Raw genomic sequence first — 20,573 nt, forward strand, 5'->3', positions numbered from 1 at the left:
GGACCTTGTGGAGCTGGCAGCGTTCCTGGATTCTCATCAGACGGATTCACTGGTGCCTGTAGAACAGAGCCGCTGAATTGAGCTTCTCTGACAAAACTGTCAGTGAAAGGAATTTCCAGATTCTGTTGCTGGTCCTCTTGCTGGTGCTATTACTGAAATGATGGTTTTGTGCTTGGGAAAGACAGCATGCTGCTTCTTGTTCAGATTGCCATAGATCCATGATCCTCTGCAGCCCAGATGAGGAGCACATCAACTGCATCTATTTAAAACTTTCTCTGAGAGATCTTCCTTTATGGGCTCTTACAGAGCAACGATTCCCCCACTTGGCATCAGCACTTAGCAGGTGACAGCAGCCTGACTCCAAAAGTAACATGTCAGGGGGAAATGGCTCTTCTTCTCATGTATGGCAGCAAATCCCAAGTCAACAAAAAGTAACCTTCAGTGTCTCGCTCGGTAGTGTTTTACTTCAAAGCTTATTATCTGCTATGCTCAGTGGGCACTCTCAGTCACAGATTCATCAACAGAGCATCAGTACGTGGGACGAATCAGGATTTGCTGACAGTGGCATTATAATTAACACGCCTTAGGATTTATAGTGTAAGATTAAGCATGGTTACAGTTTAACATGGTTACAGTTGATAAGGCATTCCTCAGAATCTGTCACACAGGCGTGCCCAAGGTGCTGACTAGCCTAGGAGTATTTTCAGGACATTTCAGTGTGAGAACCACTGTTGGATGTTTTCTCAATCCATCAATTTCATTTTCTTCCATTTTATTTTTCATCCTGATGGTGTCCTCCTTTTCAGCGGGTGTAGTCGTAGTATGGTGTAACCGTAATCATCAGCTGTGCAAGCAGGCAGTGACTGACAAGGCAGCTCAACAGCAGAAGACCTGATGTCCTTGTGTTTCCTGCCTTACCCCCAGTCACTGAAGCTCAGTGTTCCCTAGCAGGCTTTGTGGGGCAGCTCTTCTCCATACTTGTACCTGTCAGTACTGCCCAGGGAGGTGGTGGATTCCCCATCCCTGGAGGGGTTTAAGAGTTGGATCGACTTAGCGGTGAATGATATACTGTAGTTGGGAACTGTCAGTGCTAGGTTAGAGGTTGGGCTAGACGATCTTCAAGGTCCTTTCCAACCTAGATGATTCTGTGATTCTGTGGTTCAGTTAGCATTCATCTCTCACCCAGAGCTCCTTCAGTCTTTTTGGTTTCTAAGAAAAAACCTCCAAGGTTGTCTGGTCCTTCTGAAAATAAGGGAGAGAAGTTACCTCGAAGCACAGAGCTGTTGGTGCTATGAAAATAGCAGCTTCGGCAGGCATCTCTGCATATGTTTGTCTTTTAACAAACCATGACACTGCCTGTGTGTCTTTCGCTTGAAAGGCAACACATAACGCATAGGACTAATGCAGCTGAGAGGGCGAGAGAGCACGTGAGAATTCATGGCTGTACATGCCCACTGTGCCTCTGCTCTTCAGATCAGGGTTTGAATGAAGGAAAATGTATTTGCCAATACTCTCCATTCCTTTCCCTCTCACCCCCCCAAAAATACTGTCATGATGTGGCCCTGTGAGGTGCCCAGCAGCTCTATGGAATTCTGCAGCCAAGAGGTGTAGGTGAAGGTAATAGGAAACAGATAGTAGAAAGAAAAATTGTATAATTGTGGGGTATCAGTGAAACACCTAAACGGTGCTGTGTCTGTTGCAAATTGGTCATCTTCTATGTCCCTTCCTCTACCAAGGAAAACTACATAATTACCTATACTTTTAACTGATGATGAAATAAAAACATGTGCTACACATCAGCCAGATAATGGACACAAGCTAAACATTCAGCAATAGCCAAAGTTTAATGGGATCCCATGGCTAGCTAGGCACACAAAACCACCAAAACATGGGGAACTGAGAAGCCACTCATGATCTGTATGCAGAGAAATCTACAATCTTTATTCTCTAGACATTGACATGGTTACAAACATTCATTGCAGGCGAAAGCGACAGAGGTTCACATTTTGTGCATCCCTCAGGTCACTTTGCTGCCTCATGACATCCTCACTCCTCCTCTTCTATCTTCTTGCTATGAAACTCCCGGCTTTTCACACGGAGCTTGTTGACCTGGGACTCTGCAATGTCAGCCCGCTCCTCAGCTTCCTCCAGCTCGTGCTGGATCTTGCGGAATTTGGAGAGGTTGACATTGGACAGTTCCTCCTGTGCGGGGAGAGGGAGTCGGTGGTGAGGAGCCCAGGGCAGGGGTTTCACTCCTCCTGCGCCTCGTCCTTGCGGGGCTGCGGCTCTTCCCTGGGGGAAGGCAAAACCTCCATCCCCCACCCACCACCGCCTACACGGAAGCCTCACACAGACCTCCTCATCCTCCCTTATTCAGGGCCCCACTGTGACAAGCCTCAGCGGCACTGTGTCCCTCCTGAGGAGCAATTCTGTCACTTGGATTTGTCATTTCTGGACTTATTCCCCCATTATTGATGCCCAACTCTCAGTGTGGCTTAGCAGGTGGAGAAAGACCCTGAAACCCTCTGCTTTTGGTCTGTAGCAGAGACTCAGGAACTTCTCAGTCAGTAGGTGAGAGCCCTGGGTTTGTTTAGTCTGACTTTCTGTATCAAACAGGCCGCAGAACTTCCCTCAGTTCATCCCTGAGCACAGGGTGCCCAGAACTCTGCAAGGCCTCGTGGCGTGGCCAAGACTTGGCAGTTCCTCTCATGCCCCTTTCCTGGGATTTGTACTCATCTCAACGAGCATGCTGCCCCGCTGGAAGGTGACTCTTGCCCAGTCTTCAAGCAATACTTACAGCCTCCTCAGCTTGCCTCTTGTAGGATTTCACCTTCATTTGCAGCTTGTCCACCAGATCCTGAAGCCTGAGAATATTCTTCCGGTCTTCCTCAGACTAGAGTGGTTTGTAAGCAGCAAACAGAATGAATTATTGGTTCTGCGTCGTGTGTGGTTAACAGTTCCCCTTGGGGATGGTGTGTGCAAAATTCGGCTACTTGTGAGAAAGCTCTGTCAGCCCAAGGAGGCGTCCTGCCTTACCTGGTAGGTCAGCTCCTTCACCCTCCTCTCGTACTTGCGCACGCCCTTCACGGCTTCAGCACTGTGCTTCTGCTCAGCGTCAACCTCCGCTTCCAGCTCCCTCACCTGCAATGAGAAGCCCGGCTTTGGAGCTTCCGTGCTGCTTACTTACATGACACGTTCTCTCACGCACAACTCAAAGCCCTACGCACTCTGGCCTCCAGCTTCTGGATTTGCTTCTTGCCTCCCTTCAGTGCCAACTGCTCGGCCTCATCCAGACGGTGCTGCAGGTCCTTCACCGTCTGGTCCAGGTTCTTCTTCATCCTCTCCAGGTGGGCACTGGTGTCCTGCTCCTTCTTCAGCTCTTCGGCCATCATGGCTGCCTGAAGGGAGCAAAGGGTGAAAGCCATTTTGGGGTTGGAGACATTTGGGGGAGAACACATCCACCATTAGCAGTGAAAGGAGCCCCCAGCTCACATCTGTGATGGCCTTCTTGGCCTTCTCTTCAGCATTGCGGGCTTCCTGGATCGTATCCTCCATTTCACCCTGAATTTGCACAATGTCTGTTTCCAGCTTCTTCTTGGTGTTGATCAAGCTGGTGTTCTGTGCAAAGGCAAAGACATGTTTTTTACAGTTAGAACTAATGCCTCCACTTCAGGAGCTGAAAGTGTGAGTATTGTTTATGAAAGACGTTAATGCAGGAGTCTTCTTTAGAGCCACAGCAGCAAACCAGAGACGGGTGGCTGGCTGGACGGGCCATAGTTACGGCATGGCTTTTCAGGACTGTATATGGTAGTCACTTCCAAGAGGCATAGCAGTTGGATTCTGTGATATCCCTGGCTAATGGGACTCATTTCATGCAGAGTGCCTGACCTGGGTATGGAGGAGCTGCACACGTTCAGTGGCATCCAGGAGCTCCTGCTCAGCCACTTTCCGCGACCGCTCCGTCTGCTCCAGGGCTGCCCGTAGCTCCTCAACTTCAGCCTGCAGCAGGTTTGCTCTGCGCTCCACCATGGCCACCTGCTCCTTCAGGTCCTCCTGTGTCCTGAGAGCATCGTCCAAGTGGATCTGGGTATCCTGTAAAAGAGAGGAAAGAGACATTATAAGGTGGCACAACACTCCTGGGTCTTAAAAATGTAAGGTAGACATTCTTCTATATGCATCTTTGCGGAACAGACCTTGAGCACTGCCTGCGTGTTTCTCAGGTTCTTTTGTGCCTCTGCAGCCACGCGGTTGGCATGGCTCAGCTGGATCTCCATTTCGTTCAGGTCTCCCTCCATCTTCTTCTTCAGCCGCAGGGCTTCGTTCCTGCTCCTGATCTCGGCGTCCAGGGTGCTCTGCATGGACTCCACGATTCGGAGGTGGTTTCTCTTCATCTGGTCAATCTCCTCATCTTTCTCTGCGATCTTCCTGTCAATCTCAGATTTCACCTGGTTGAGCTCAAGCTGGAGGCGCAGGATCTTCCCCTCTTCATGTTCCAGGGAGGCCTGGACAAGTCAGCAGGAACAGTGGCTCAAACTACTGCTTCCTTTCTAAGTAGTCTCTTATGCAGTACCTCGTGAAATCTGGGCTTGCTTTCCTGCCATGTCTGCAAATAACTACTCCCATACTTTCAGTCTGGACACCATTTCTTAGCACCTACCTCAGCTTCCTCCAGGGAGGCTTGCAGTTCAGATTTCTCCTGCTCAATCTGCTTCTTGATTTTCTCCAGCTCATGAATCGCCTTTCCTCCCTCTGCAATCTGCTCCGTGAGGTCGGAAATCTCCTCTGCAAGGAAGGGTGAGAAGTGGCACGGTCAGGCTCAGAGCTGAAGGGGAAGGGCCCAGCCACACCAAGGTGACAAGTATCTTTGCAGACCTGCAGGCGGTAGTGGTGGGCAGGGAGAAAGCCCTGCCAGGAGCAGAGGGCCAGGCACTTACGCTGCAAGTTCTTGTTCTCCCGCTTCAGCGTTTCCAGGTGGTCCAAGGACTCCTCATAGGCATTCTTCATCTTAAAGAGCTCCGTGCTGAGAGAGCGAGACTCCTTCTGGGAGGCTTCCAGCTCAGCCTGCGTTTCCTCATACTTCTGCTTCCATTCTGCCAGGATCTGAAGAGAAACGGGGCGTCAGTATGCAGGTGGCAGTCGGGAGGACATGCTCTGCCCAGGAGCCCCGGGGCTGGAGCCCAAAGACCTTGTCAAAGTTCTTCTGCTTCTTATCCAGAGCCGCGCAGGCAGCATTAGATCGCTCCACGTCAATCATCAGGTCCTCCACTTCATTCTGAAGCCTCTGCTTTGTCTTTTCCAGGGAGGCACATTTGGCATTCACAGCCTCAACGTGTTCCTCTGCATCCTGCAGGCGCTGTGCCAGCTTCTTCCTGGCAGGAGATAAGCAGAGCTCTGGGTTAGAACGTAGAGCAGAGACAATTTTCACAAGAGGGCAGTTGGCCACCTTGGGGGCTTCGAGACTAGTGCTTTTCACAGTGTTCCAAGATTACAAGAAGCCTAAAGCATCTACCAAGACTTTTTCCTAGCACTTACTGATTATTTGTCATGTCTCAGCATTTCTAGCCATAAAGGCTCCATTTGTCCTTCTAATCCACACTTTTTCCACACCAAACTCTTCCTTTCTCTCCCTCTCCTCCCTCTACCACAATGACACTATATCGCTGCCTTCATCCCACCCCTGTCCTAATGCACTCGAAGACGCTCCAATTTCCCTGACAGGCTCAGCCTTCTCCAGGCATTCCGCATCCCGTGTCCCACGTACTTGGCCTCCTCCAGCTCCTCCGTGCGCTGGATAGCATCCGTCTCGTATTTGGTTCTCCACTGGGCCACCTCGCTGTTGGCCTTGGACAGGGCGCGCTGCAGCTCCCCCTTGGCTTCCTGCTCCTCCTCGTATTGTTCCCGCAGCAAGTCACAGTCGTGGCGAGCTGACTGCAAGGCGTGGGCCAGGGCGTTCTTGGCCTGTGGGGACATTGGGATTGGTAACCTGAATACTTGACTTGAGATGTCTCTTGACAGTGAAGCTGACAGTGAAATTAGAATGAAACACTAATTAGGCAAATGCAAAGCTGGGAGATAATGAACATCAGCTTGATCAGGACGTGTTAGTGACAGGTGCTCTGGGGAAAGTAACCTGCTGTCTCTGTAATATGTGTCTGACTCCTGTCTTAGAGAGTATGGTAGAATCTCTGCAAGCCTTGTGGATGGCTTCCTCCAGCATCAAAATCATTACACTTCCTTTCCTCTCTGGCTAATGAGCAGGGGGCATGTGCATTACTGGTGTTCCCTCCAGCTCTACATGTGTTTGGGGAAGGAATGTTGCAGTAGAGTCATTCCAGACCTTTATTTCTTCCTCTAAATGTCTCTTGAGTTCTTCAATTTGCTGGGTAAATCCTTGCTTGCCCCTAGACAGCTGAGAAATCAGGGCATCTTTTTCCTCCACCTGGCGTGAATATTCACCTGGGAAGAGCAAAGGGGGAAAAGTCACCTGGTTATGAATAATGTAACAATTTTTGCCTGTAAACACATGCAGTCATGAGTAGCCCGTAGAGGTCATATCAGCCGTAACTTTGCACACTGTGTTATCCTCATGGCATGCAGGTCTTCCTCAGGAATGAGAAAATGTCACCTGATTCCGTCTGCAGACGAGCTCTTTGAGTATTGAGGTCATTGATCATGCGCTGATTCTGCTCCTCCTTAGTTTTAATCTCACTCAGCTGGTCTTCCAGAGTGCGGCACATCTTCTCCAGATTTGCCTACCGAGCCAGAACAAGGAGGAGAGGAAATGAACACCTGGACTCTGCCTTATCCTCACAACACAGACTTTGTTATGAAAACGTGGCTGGCAGATGTAGCCTGTGTGCCATAGTTTGTCCCTGTGGGCATGCTCCACTGCAATCCCGTACCTTGGCTTTGGAGACAGACTCCATGTTACTGGCCAAGTCGTCAATCTCCATCTTCAGCTCACTCTTCTCCTTCTCCAGCTTCTGCTTCACGCGTTGCAGGTTGTCGATCTGCTCCCCAAGCTCAGCTGTGCTGTCCGCGTGCTTCTTCCGCAGGGCGGCAGCCGTGGCTTCGTGCTGCAGCGTGGCCTCTTCGAGGTCACGGCGCATCTTCTGAAATTCTGCCTCACGCTTCTTGTTCATCTCGACCTGAGCTGCTGTAGCCCCTCCTGCTTCTTCCAGGCGCTCGCTGATCTCCTCTAGCTCCCTCGAGAGGTCAGCCCGATGCTTCTCTGCTTTTGCCCGAGAGGTTCGCTCTGCCTCAATTTCCTCCTCCAGTTCCTCGATACGAGCCTGGGGAACATTAGGGACCCTTCACACCCATGCCCTCCTCCTTCCTGACCTCAGACTGGTGAGAGGGGGCCAGGGACAGAGGCTTGCCTGCAGCTCCTTGATCTTCTTCTGTAACTGCATGCCCAGGGCTTGCTCATCCTCGATTTTGCTCTGGATCTGGCTGATTTCAAAGTCTTTCCTGTGGGCAAAGCAAACCGTGTCAGAGCTCAAAGAGGAAAGACAAGTGCACCAGCCCAGCACTCAGGTGCCCCACAGCCACACTTACTTCTTCAGTTTCTCATCCAGCTGCTGCTTATCATTTTCCAAGTCCATTATGCTGTCATGGGCCAGCTTCAGGTCTCCTTCGAGTTTCCTCTTGGCTCTCTCAAGGTCCATGCGCAGTTTCTTCTCTTGCTCCAAGGACCCTTCCAGCTAAAACAAACAGGACCATCATTGCTCCATCAGTCAGGTTTAACTCTATTACCTGTCCTGGTTTTGCTGTACACCTCTGTGCTTACGTCATCCACTTGCTGCTCCAGCTTGGTCTTAGCTTTGGTCAGCGTATTGACTTTGTCCTCTTCTACCTGCAGGTCATCCAGTGTCTGCTGATGGGCCTCTTGGAGGGCTTTCTTCTCTTTTGTCAGCTTGGCAATGGTCTCATCCAGGGCTGCCATCTCCTCTGTCAGGTTTTTCACCTGGTAATTGCAAGCAAGTGCCAAAAGACTGTGTAGAAGACTTGACTGTTAGTGCAGTGACCTTTTCACTTTGCAGTGTTTAGCCAGGAGCTTGGTTTTTATCTTGCATGCCTAGCTGCCCTGCAGTGATGCTCCTGGCATGTTCCAAACCTAGCTTTGTTCTGAGGATACCAGGCTGATGTGAGAGGCATCTCTCCCTTCCCCCTTATTGTGACTGTCTGTGCGTGTACCTTGTTTTCAGTGGCATGCTTTTCCTTTTCCACTTTGGCCAACGTTAACTCAAGATCATCAATATCTTTCTTCAGCTCTGAGCATTCATCCTCCAGTTTCCTCTTCTTGGCTGTCAGCTCAGCATTAATTTCCTCCTCATCCTCAGCCCTTTCAGTCACCTCCTTTATTTTGGCTTCCAGCTGGATTTTGGTTTTGATGAGCTGGTCACATCTTTCCTCAGCATCAGCCAAGCTGTCTGCTTCCTGGTGGGGAGACACAGATTTTTATGGGTTGCAAGGTTTTGAAGTTTCTCTGCTCTGTCTTCTGTATCACAGAGTAGTCACGTGTTAAAATGGAGGCAGAAACAGGCCCTCCACTCCAGCAACAGGAAGGTCTTGCCCAGTGGCTACCGGGAAACCCTGTCCCCTGGAATCAGCATTGACTCTAAATTCATTTTGTCTCTTCAAAATGCCTCGTAGGGAGGGTAATTGACAGAAATAGTATTCAATATCTTTTTCTTTTTAATTGACTCGTCACAAACGTTAGAATATTTGCAGAGTAAAGGCTTTGTGAAAATAATTTACTGGCGAAAGCGGTGTTTTGTTTGGTGTGAAGAAACTGCCTTCTCCTAATTGAGCTTGAATGGGAAGTATCCATGTTTTGGAAAGTAATCAGTGCCTTCAAGTGTAGCTCTAAGTAGGCCAAGTGGGTCCTTCTCAGGTTTGCCTTTACTCTGATAGACAGATACTCTGCTTTGAAAGTTGAGTAGCTGGAGATACTTCCCTTCCAGTTCAGAGCTCTGCTGTGGGTTACACGTTGGCGAGTGCTACATGGCTCTTTCCCCAGACAGCAGGAATGCCAGGTGTCACGTGGGGCTGCCACGAGACACATCATGCCCCTGCCTGTACCTGTTTCCTCAAAGCTAGTGTGTCTCAGGGTGTGTGATTTAGATTTTTTTCTGATGAACATTAGTCAGCTTCCTGCAAGTCTCTGCTTAGGGTAAGAAGCATTCTGGCTGCATATTGTTCTTCTCCCAGGGACAAATGAACGGTGATTACTCACAGCCTGCACTTGGAGCTGCAGGTCATTCTTCTCCTGCAGCAGGGCCACCATTTTCTCCTCCAGCTCCTTCCTCTTTGCCTCAGACTTTGCAAGCTCTTCCTTGGTTTTCTCAAACTCCTGTTTCATGTTGGCCATCTCCTTCTCAGATTCTGCACTCTTCAGCAAGGGCTTGATCTTGAAGAACAGCTTCATCCAGGGCCAGTGCTTCACGTTCATGAATGCTCGGACATTGTACTGGATACAAAAGATTGAGTCCCTGAAATGAAATCCACATGGTTATTGCATACATTGGGTTGGATGGATTTAGACTCAATTTGCTGGGACCCGTGAGAATGTGATATGAGGGTGAGAAACGTCTACCTCCTCTCCACCATTCTCCGATACTCCACTCTCATCAGGAATCCTCTGCACCTGGCTTGTGTCATGGTCATAATCTCTGTTAGTTTCTCATCTCTCATCTCCTCCAGCAGGCCTATCAGCCCAGCCTTGAAGAACACCTTTAGAAAGGGAACATTAGAGCACATCATTCTCAGCTGGTGCATAGCTACCTGAGAGTCACACAGTGTTTGAATGCAGGACTCATTTCTACCTTGGTGTGTCCAAATCTGTACTGGGTGTGATCCACATCAATGGACCCAAGAAGCTTCTCTGAAGCCTTCTTGCTATCCATGAACTGTCCTTCTGGAATTGCACTTGCATTTAGCACCCTGTATCTGTAGGAGAGTGCAGAACATGAAGGTATCTACACTGACAACACCACCACTGCGACCAAACCCCACAGCCTTCTCAGCAACCTCTGGTTGTCTGACCAAGTAATGTCATGTAGTAGAGACAGTCTATTCTTTCAAGACAGTATAACTGAAGATATCATACTGTTAACTCAGAGTCCAAGGGAATCCTGATCATCAGCCATGTCATATCATCATGAACTGGCAGTGAACTATTTTTAGATTACTGTTCAGTTCCTTGTTAAAATATTTGCGTTAGTATACTCAGTTACTTCTCAGCAAGATCTCTCAGTGGGTCATTTTCAGCAACAGCTGACTACATCGCTGATAGGGACAGACCTCCCTGAAGGCAGCACACAGACATTTTTAGGACACTGAGTGTAAATATGTGTTGTTGTTCAAATGTAAAATGGATGTGTGAAAGAAACTTTTATGTTACCTCATTTTTTTCCGAAGTAGTCTATGGTAATGTGATTAGATTACAGGGTGTATACACTGAACTCTGTAGTATAACAAATATGATACTTAAGTAATTTAGGACATAGAAGGTGTGGAACAGGAAAAGAATGGGCACAAAGGTGGAGCACTCTTACCTCTGTTTGAAGTCAGCATACAGGACTCTGCTGGGGAATCCTTTCCTGCAAATTCTGATCCCTTCCAGCACACCATTGCACCGCAGCTGATGCAGCACCAGCTCATGCTCCATAGCACCTAACAAACACCATCGTTAGGGACTACCCCGTTGTTTGACACCCGGGAGAAGAGCTTCTTAGCTTGAGTTTTTATCCTATTGGCTCCCCTTACCAGGTGTTTTTGTTTCATTTGGGATGATGCATCGTACAAAATGGGGGTGAGTGCTGCGTAGATTGGTCATCAGCTTGTTTAAATTCTCCTGTGAGATGACAAGTCAAAGTTTAGATTAAAGCTTGTAAGCAATGCATGCTTATATATGACTTATGTTTTAAACCTGAATCTTTCAGTGTCTTGACCTAAAAATAATTCAAGGTCATGCTAGTGTAAAGCTCCTTCAATAATATGAATCTGAGTCTCCTCAAGAATTAAAGGGCTGTCTTCTCACAGCAATTCCACTGAACTCTTGTGTTATTTCGGAAGGTATTTTTAATAAGGTAGTCAATTCTGTACTTACCCGGAAAAGAGCTGAGACAGTCTGGAAAGAAGAACCCTTCTTCTTGCCACCCTTTTTGCCACCACCACCACCCTCTGTGAATGGAAGAAAAGAAGTATTAAAATATGGATGTTGCATATTGGAGCCTACAGATGACAAAACTTTAAATGCTTAATGTTCACTTCTTTAAGCCTGTGTCAACATTGTCCCACACTGAAAATAAATTTGTTTTCACAAAGCTGACCTGCATCTGCTCCACCATAGGAGGCAAAGAGTAAGGCCAATGTTTTCAGGGATGATTTCTGGTACAACCCAATGACAGTTTCATTCAGGGGATCCTTGTTCTTCTCAAGCCAGCCAGTGATGTTGTAATCCACTGTGCCAGCATAGTGCACCAGGGAGAAGTGGGCCTCAGCCTTGCCTTTGGCAGGCTTGGGCTTCTGGAAGTTGTTGGACTTGCCCAGATGCTGGTCATAGAGCTTGTTCTTGAAAGAGGTGTCAGTTGCCTTGGGGAACATGCACTCCTCTTCCAGGATGGAGAAGATGCCCATGGGCTGGAAGGTACCACAAGAAGTAACAGAGAAAAATTATAACGATGTGAAACGTGTGCTATAAACATCAAAGATAGCAGGGTATTGCTGGTAGCATCTCCGCCTGGGTAAGGGCCTGAGTTTGTTGGGAGTTGTTCTCAGACAGGGAGCCTGTTTCTGCCTTCCACTGACGTCCTGCAGCCTGTCTTCACAGGACTAGTAAGAATGTCTGTCTTGTTCAGGTTAGAATGCTGAGTAGAATTAAAGGGAGAAGTGGTAAACAGAAAAATAATTGGGAAAACATCTGGAAGAGTCTCATTTGATTTGAGAAATCAGGCGAGATGATATTTATTTCCCAAATTTCTACCTGGAATCCTGATTTGTGTCTTCAGAGGAAAAAGGAAAGGAGATTGACTCCAGGGGTTTTCAAGAAGTCTGTTGGAGGGAGTCCAGGCTATTTTTCCCATGCTTGAAGACCAGGTAAAACAAGATTGATGGCACAGATTCTCATTTCCTAGAGTACTCTTCCCCAGACTAAAATCAATTTTGGTGCAATATATCTTGTTTAACTGACACTGAATGCCTGGCCGCGAGTTCTTCTGAGCTGAATCTGGCTCAGAAACATCAGAGAAATTCAAAGTACTTCATACGCTTGCACAGAACAGGTACCTTCTCAATGAGCTCAATGCAGGCAGCCAGGTCCATGCCAAAGTCAATGAACTCCCATTCAATTCCCTCCTTCTTGTACTCCTCCTGCTCCAGCACAAACATGTGGTGGTTGAAGAACTGTTGCAGTTTCTCGTTGGTGAAGTTGATGCACAGCTGCTCAAAGCTGTTGAACTGCCCAAAGCAAGAAGAGGTGCACAGGTTCTCAAGGTGTGCAAATTCCACCGGGTTTTGCTAGCAGTCTCCTAATGCTGTCTGAAGTGCCCCAGCTGAGACATCACTCCTAACTGTACTGTAACTGCATGTGTTTCCTTAGCAGGACTTCTGTGGTAAAGTCTACTGTCCTTGAAGGATTTTATTTTTATTACTTTTGAAATCAAGGTAAAAGTAATCGTCCTTTTTTACTGTGTTACTCAAACGCAAATCCTTCAGTAACTTCAGCTGCGGCACCGTGTAGGTGTCTCAGTTCTCTGACCACCTAGAGAGTGGAAACATCCTCAGGGTCCCACCCAAGAATGCCTCTGTCCTCAGATCAACAGTCAGGGGGTTTCTCTGCTCTGACACAGAAGTCCTAGCATCATCACTGCATTCACAACACCAGAAACATGCTGTGAACTTCCCCATAGCACTACCCTTTCCGTGGCTTTTCCAAGAGCACCCACACCTGTGGCCTACATCTGTGTGAGCCTTAGTCCTAAAGCTGTCTCTTTGTTTGCAAAGCCTAAGACCCAAGGCCCCCTTAAGGGCCTCTGAGACCAATTGTCAGAAAGCAGAGCTTTCTTCTACCTCTTGACGTTAGAATCAAAGTCTCTGTTAGCAAAGCCATTTGAGGGTGCTACTGTGACAGAGAAGGGGGGGGAGGGAGGGGAGGTTCTAGGAACTGCAGATGAGGAGGATAAAGTTCTGAATCTGCTTAAAAAGAAGTGTGTTTCTGAGTCCTCATGACACCTCCCTACCCCTCCCTTGACTGTGGTGCCAAATCCCTGTTCCTTACATCAAAGATCTCAAAGCCAGCAATGTCCAGGACACCAATGAAGTACTGTCTGGGCTGCTTCGTATCCAGCTGCTGGTTGATGCGAATAACCATCCACAAGAACATCTTCTCAAACACAGCTTTTGCCAGAGCACCCACTGAATTGTTCACCTAGAGCACAGAAGAAAGAAACAGACTTACTTCCTAGAGTCAAAGAAGAATGCTCAAGTACTCTTTCAAGACATTTTCAAGCTATCTTCTACTTACCTGTTCCACAGTTTGACCTTTGGTCACAAATTCATTCCCGACCTTGACTCGGGGATAGCACAGGGCTTTGAGCAGATCAGCTGAGTTTAGGCCCATCAGGTAGGCAGCTTTGTCTGCCACTAAAGAGGGAGAGAGAGAAGCATTTATCTTTGAACAATGGCTAGAATTTGGTCAGTGTGTATAACTGCTGTTCATGTTCTAGAAATGGAAAAGTATTGGTCTGGTCTCATACATAAGCTCTGTGAAGGAATATAAATTCTGGAAGCCAATGATGGCCTCCTTTGAAGGCAAGACCTGGTAAGGGTTGTATATGAACTGTTTGAGTCTGGAAGTTCCCAGAGGAACTCCAAAAGCCTCTGAGAATTCATGAGATATGCATGCAGCACCTTCCTTTCCTGTGGAAAGTGGTTTTCTGCATAGCAAAGAATGCAGGGTTGAGTTCACCAAAATATGATTGCACATCATGGTGACATAGTGGTTGAAGGCTTTGCAGAGAGAGTAGTACTCTGTGTTGAAGTTCCCCCTTCCAGGCTGTGTGCATTTGGGGAGTATTCATTAGATAAAATAATGGTACTTCCCATGATCAGGGAAGCACCTCTGAGGATAGATAGACAACGAACAAAAATTTTTTTCCTCAGAATTTTACGCGGTGATTGGGACCAACAAGCGGCCTGTCATTAGAGGCTAACATATCACCTCTGCAAACAGAGAAGTGCTTTGAACAAGCCAGCTGTTGATTTTGCTGATACCTTCTGTGCCATCGGGCTCTGCCTGCTCTTCTCGTTGTTTCTGCTTGAATTTCAGGTTCCCGTAGTGCATGACAGCCCCCGTCAGCTTGTAGATGGCGGTCTTTTCATCAGCAGTGAAGCCCAGGATGTCGATGGCACTCTGCAGAAAAAACAAAGAATTAAAATCCGGGTCCTTAGTAGGTCACCTAGGTCACCTTTGAGACTTGTACACTAGGTACCTTTTTGCTGTGTCACTTACATCTGTAGCCATGAGCTCCTCCTGGTCATCAATGCTGGGAACAGTGACCTCACCTTGACTCACATAGTGGAAATCAAAAGGGTTGGTGCTAATAAGGAGCATGTCTGAAAGCAGGAAGAGGCAAGGCATAGGCTTAGTTTTGCCAACCAGGTAACAGAGGGAACTGTTGCTCAGCAATCATCCTCAAAAGGACATCATGATCCTTCCTACCAATTAGCTCTGGCTTCTTGTTGGACATGATCTGATAAAATATGTGGTAGCTTCTTTCTGCCTTGAGCTGGAAAGTGACTCTGGACTTCTCCAGCAGATCTGGCAAGGAGGGTGGAAAGAGTTAGGCACGGGAACGCACGTGGAGCTGGGAATTTAGGAAAGAATGGGATCAGGCCAGGAGAGCGTCTTACAGGTTTCAATGTCGGCAGAAGCCAGTTTGCCTGTGGCCCCAAAGTGGATTCTGATGAATTTGCCCTGTTAAGGGGAAAAAGAAGCATTTCAGCCTCGGTACATTTCATTGCCATCTCCTTATGTGAGAACACCACTAGCCCATCATCACTGCTGTTATAAGGAGGGGGCATTTTGGTCCAAAGCAACAACTTACAAAGCGGGAGGAGTTGTCGTTCCTCACGGTCTTGGCATTTCCAAAGGCCTCCAGCAGTGGGTTAGCGCTGATGATTTGATCCTCAAGCGTTCCCTGCAGAATGATCATTATTGCTGGTTATCCTCTCCAAAAATCATCTCAGGAACAGAGGAAAGCTTTGATTCAAGCCAGTATCTAATAATTAATGATATGAGCCTCAAACTTTCTCTACAGCCTGATAATTATTCAATGACAGTGTTTATCTGACATGGCAAGTGTTCCATCTGTTCCTCCTGACTCACCTGCATTTTGCCTGACTGCTCCTCCTTCTTCTTCTCCCCACTCGCTGCAATTGTTGCAAAGTACTGGATGACACGCTTTGTGTTCACAGTCTTCCCGGCACCGGATTCTCCGCTGTGAAACCAAAGAGAGAAGCAGAGAGCGTGTGGTCAGGCGGGAGGTCCCCCAGCACCGGGCAGCCCCACAGGGACCCGAGAAGGGATCTACATACGTGATCAGGATCGACTGGTTCTCACGATCTGTGAAAGGGGCAGAAACGAATAGATTATTTATATATATCATTAATATCCTAAATAAAATTTGTTACTTTTAGTAGACTCTCTAGCAGTAGGCTAATTTTTTTCATAAACCTGTCTGGCTTCACCCAAAATTCCTTTTTCACAGTTCCCAGCTTTAGCTGGAAGGTGACATGTCAACCGTGAGGTGGATGTCAGGTGTAGTATATGCTCTTCTTTTTCTGCATATTCTCCTCATATCAAGCTGCTTATTTTCTTTAAGATAATAATCCCAACTAAGGAGTATTTTTATAGAGTTATTGATTAATCTGTAAAGTAATGTGAACTGGAACAAGTGCTTCCCATAAACTTTATTACACAAGAAGAACCACTTCTGATCAGTCCATAGGCCCCCATAGACAGTTTTTCTGTCAGTGGCCAATTGATTGTTAGCTAAAGAAAATCACAATGTCATGATAAGCATGTAGTAATCTTTTTCAATGTACTCTCCCATACTCTCGAATATTGAAATTTTGATACTTCCAGAGGTAGATTTGATGGTTTTATGTGTAATAGCTTAGAAAGAGTTTGCTTTCCAGAATTTTGTTTTTTTGTATTTCTGTTTTGGTTTTTTGTATTTTTGTATTTGTTTTTTTGTATTTCTTGCTCAGTGACCTCCACCTTTCAACTGGTTATTTTGTAGATTTTTGATCACCGAGCCGAAATTTTTAAAGCTGTATTAAAGGATATCTGTAACAAAAGCAGTAGTTGTCAGAAAAGAGCCCATCTTTTGGTTGTTTGGGGGTTTTTTTCTATGTCTATTGTTTTACATTCTAGTTGTGCAAACTTTGTTGCTACATCACTGAATAATAATCTAATCATTTAATGTCATAAAGTCCCTCCGAAATTCTTCACTGTTAGACTTCATCTTTACTGGCATGAAGGACTTAGTTAAAACAGAAAGTTTGTCGTCATTTCCAGATCATTTAAATAAATATTGAGCAGCAGAGGTCCCAGAACATATCCCAGTGTGACTTCATTGGTAAAATCTTTGTACTATGAAAACTGAAAAAAACTCTTTTTATATGTCTTCCTTTTTCTTAACCAGTTATTTTCAAACCTTCTCTATTCTACAGCTGGTGGTGGATGTAAGCATAAACAATTATGCTAAGAATACCTGCTTTAACAACTGTACTGAAGATCTTTACTAGATTCAGATAGGCTACCTTGACCTGCTCTTCTTTGTTAAAAAAAAAAAAAAGTGTTTTTTTAAGGCTTCCCTTTAGAAAAAGTGCATCTTTTTTTCTTGTTAAGTCACATATTCACATGCCTCTAATATGCTCCTAATTGTCTTTAGAAATTACTGGCAGTTTGGCTTTTACAAAAATCAAGTTTAATGGTATGCGGTTCCTTAAAACTGCCTCACAACTCTTTTAAAAATTACTGTAACACTCACCGTTTTCCAATAAATTTTCAGTGATAATTTTGATCTGTAGGGTTCAATTGGAATGCCTGGTTGAATTATGTCCTAGAAATTTTCTAGTGTTTATTCTGTTGTTGCTTTTTTTAAGGACACTTCAATCAGAAGTTCCTCTGATGAATCCCACTATAAGGAGGAGTTCCAGAAACGAATACTTCCCACACTACTTTAAGGTAAACAAATGAAAATCTCATTTAGTGTTCTCGTACAACCTTGTATTTTCCAAGCTGTCTTTTTAAATTTTGACTGTGTCAGTACAGACTCACTTTAAGCCCTTCTGCTCCTTGTGTATTTGAAAAAGAAAGAAGCATTTTTTTTCTTGTGTGCTGCAAGTTGTTCTCAAACCTTTAGTTTTGCATACCTTTTTTGTGTTTTCACAGTTGACTAGCCAGAGTTATGTTTTGACAAAAGTCTTTATGTGTTTAATAGCCTAGCTCAATAGGCTGTGTAACTGGATTGGCCTTCAACAAAGTGCTTTTTGCCAGTTGGCTTACATTTCTTCCAAGCCTCTAGGATGGTGCTTTCCAATAACCTGCATTCAGTCTGAAAAGACTAAGCCGTTAGGTAACTATATACTAGGAGCTGATTTGGATTTGTGTTCACCAAGTTCCTGCACATATCTTGAAGGTGACAGTAAGAGTAAATGTATGACTTGCATAAATACTGCCATGGTAAGGCACACTAAGCAAACAACAATTTATTACTGTTTCATTTTCATAGTATTCTCTTCCAATTAACTTTCTTACTTCTCTGAATACTACAGAACTGAATAGAGTAATTGGGGGGGGAGCAGGGAAAAGGTTTTATTTTAACAAATTTAAATACATCATTGTTTAATATTTTTCTGACTAATCTGCTCTTTCTTGAAAGTCTGGCGATTTAAACAATTCTAGAAATGTATTCATTGACCTTCTTTCTTACTGCTTACCTTTCTTTTAATGAATGGAAAAGAAGGAAATGCTTCTGAGACAAGGGTGAAACTAACACCTTTCCAAGCATCTTTCACTGTAATGTCTGATTAAGACTGCTTCCTGAGTTTTCATAAAAACACCATAGAAAGCATTGGCTTCAATGTTGAATCTTCTTTTTCTTTACAATCAATCATATTTAAAGACCACTACCCTAGTGACTCAGTCAAAAAGCAAATCCAAGCAAATCATTCAAAGAAAAATCCTCTCAACTAAGAAAAAGCCAGAACATTAAAAGTTTATCCAGTTCTCTTTGAAGGAAAATCTGACAATGTATTCAGCATTAAACCATATTCTCATAAATATTTTGGGCAATAAATTATAACGTTGACTGCTAGAAACATGGTCTCAATGACAGAGTCCAACAAGAAAAATATTTCCAATGATGAGAGGAAATCCACTCTCCCAACACCATTGAACTGAACTATTTTGCAATGAAAATATTTTTTTTTTTTCTTCTCTGAGAATGTTCACAGCCAAATAATTTAAAGAACACCAAACAACTCACCAGTCAGCATGAACTGGTAGGCATTGTCAGAGATGGAGAAGATGTGTGGGGGGGCCTCCTGGCGCTTCTTGCCTCGGTAGGCCAACACCACCTCCGGGTTGTACACCGGCAGCCACTTGTAGGGGTTGACAGTGACGCAGAAGAGACCCGAGTAGGTCTGTGAGGAAGGGAGACAGCACGTTGGCTTCCACCTACCCTGGCAGAGCAGTTCCTCCTCGCTGCCCAGAGGAAGACTGCTGCTGGTACTTACGTAGATCATCCAGGCTGCGTAACGCTCTTTGAGGTTGTACAGCACAGCGGGTTCGTGGAGGTGGGTCATCATGGCCATGTCCTCGATTTTATCGTACTTGGGAGGGTTCATGGAGAAGATCTGATCTTCCTTCACGGTCAGGGTCTGTCATATGAGGAAAGAAACGCATGTATGTCTGAGAGAGCTGAGACTGGGAATTACATACAGTTTTTAAGCTCTGTCTTTCACTCACCTCTCCACCTTCAGACTTGACAGTGACCTTCCCTGACTCCCTGCTCTGGATTGTCCCTTTCACAAAGGATTCCTTAGGATGCACCACAAAGACCGATGACTTGGCATCAAAAGGCTTGTTCTGGGCCTCAATTCTCTCCTTTTCTGACTTTCGGAGATAAGGAGCCGCCTCCCCAAAGGCGGCCATCTCAGCATCTGGAGAAGTCATGTCTGCACTTTATTGAAGACAAGTCACCAGACAACCCTGTGGGAGAAAAGAAATGGAGCATTAATAGATCATTAACATACCTTTCTTGCAAGGAGAACTTTTCCAATGATTTAATATTAAGCACATACTAGGACTGCTAAACCTAGCAAAACTAGCTTTCCTCCTGTTTAATAATTTAAACCCCAAAGAGAAACATCTTGTTTTCATCCTTGAATAATACAGAATAACCTCTTAAAAACTGCTGTAATTTCTGTCCCATGACACTGTACAGATTGTACATTGGCATTACAGATTGTACAGTCTCATATCAGTGAATATTAAAGGAATCTTTGCATTCTTATGTAAAATTTTTTAAAAAGAAAAAAAAAAAAAAAGGTATGGGTAGAAAATATACAGATGTCTTGAAAGCAGGTGGAAAAACTTATTTGGAATCCAGTTATAGAGGGAATAATATACTGCACAATATGCAACAAAGGGGGATGCCTATTTTCAACAAACCACTAGACCTAGCACACTTACCTTGAAACTTTTCTTGGAGACAGGACAGAGCACTGCAAAGACACTTTTATAGAGTCTGGTTGGCAGATGCTCTGGATTCCTCCTCTTTTTTCGGTCAAAATATTTTTTGGCAAACATTCTTTGGCAAAGCATTGTCTGGCAAACTTAACTAAGGACATAATTGTCATTTGATTTGACCAGATATATTTAGAAATGTTTTGTATCTTACCAATGATGTGAATGTATCGGCTATAAATAATTTGACAAGAGACTTAAGGAGAGAATCCCAATTAGCCAAGGCACTTGAAGAACTTAGATGTGGGACTTTGGATACTATTGCTCCATTTCCAGTGATTTCTTCCTGTACTTAAGGAAGATTTTAGTGCATGTCTGTGCCACAACTCTTAAAGGTGCATTGTGTCAATAACATTAATATTTTCCAGATGATGTCCTAAAGTTAATGAAGAAATGCAACGAGGACGGTAGATAAACTGTGAGAAAAACCTAATATATTCTTGATAAATTAATTTAAATAAACTCATGCAAAAACTTAAATGAGAGAAACAAAATGTGTTACAATCCAAATTCCTATATGTGACATCCTTGAGAAATGAGATGCACCCCAACACAAAGAAATATTTACATTCATTTCTAATCATTCCAGTTGAAAGATATGGTATGCTCAAAAATGAATTAGTCACAGAGCTGACTAAATATATCTCTGTAATATTTAGTGACAAATACCAAAGAAATTAACAAATTTTCTATTATACCTCGAAACTTAGTATAGATTTAGTGATAGAAAGGTACAGGACATCATAGAGCC

At 45.2% G+C, this 20,573-nt stretch overlaps 1 protein-coding gene across 1 annotated transcript; it reads right to left on the reverse strand.

Moving 5' to 3' along the window:
* Positions 1-1,949: 1,949 nt before the first annotated feature.
* Positions 1,950-19,249, reverse strand: LOC141967952 (myosin heavy chain, skeletal muscle, adult-like). The gene is made up of 38 exons (XM_074922229.1): positions 19,043-19,249; positions 18,811-18,954; positions 18,561-18,717; positions 15,601-15,628; positions 15,392-15,503; positions 15,111-15,203; positions 14,917-14,980; positions 14,726-14,824; positions 14,516-14,619; positions 14,278-14,416; positions 13,529-13,647; positions 13,283-13,432; positions 12,292-12,462; positions 11,337-11,646; positions 11,114-11,187; positions 10,771-10,858; positions 10,560-10,677; positions 9,828-9,951; positions 9,599-9,735; positions 9,239-9,494; positions 8,197-8,439; positions 7,790-7,966; positions 7,558-7,703; positions 7,380-7,470; positions 6,903-7,292; positions 6,626-6,752; positions 6,338-6,456; positions 5,762-5,958; positions 5,186-5,369; positions 4,935-5,100; positions 4,658-4,782; positions 4,194-4,502; positions 3,889-4,092; positions 3,493-3,618; positions 3,228-3,398; positions 3,037-3,141; positions 2,798-2,893; positions 1,950-2,202 (listed from the first exon to the last, which is right to left on the reverse strand). The coding sequence occupies exons 1-38, from the start codon at positions 19,247-19,249 to the stop codon at positions 2,047-2,049; spliced, it is 5,826 nt and encodes a 1,941-aa protein (XP_074778330.1). The 3' UTR covers positions 1,950-2,046.
* Between the last annotated feature and the right edge of the window lie 1,324 nt (positions 19,250-20,573).

The sequence above is a fragment of the Athene noctua genome, chromosome 18 (assembly GCF_965140245.1).
Source record: "Athene noctua chromosome 18, bAthNoc1.hap1.1, whole genome shotgun sequence".
Taxonomy (NCBI): domain Eukaryota; kingdom Metazoa; phylum Chordata; class Aves; order Strigiformes; family Strigidae; genus Athene; species Athene noctua.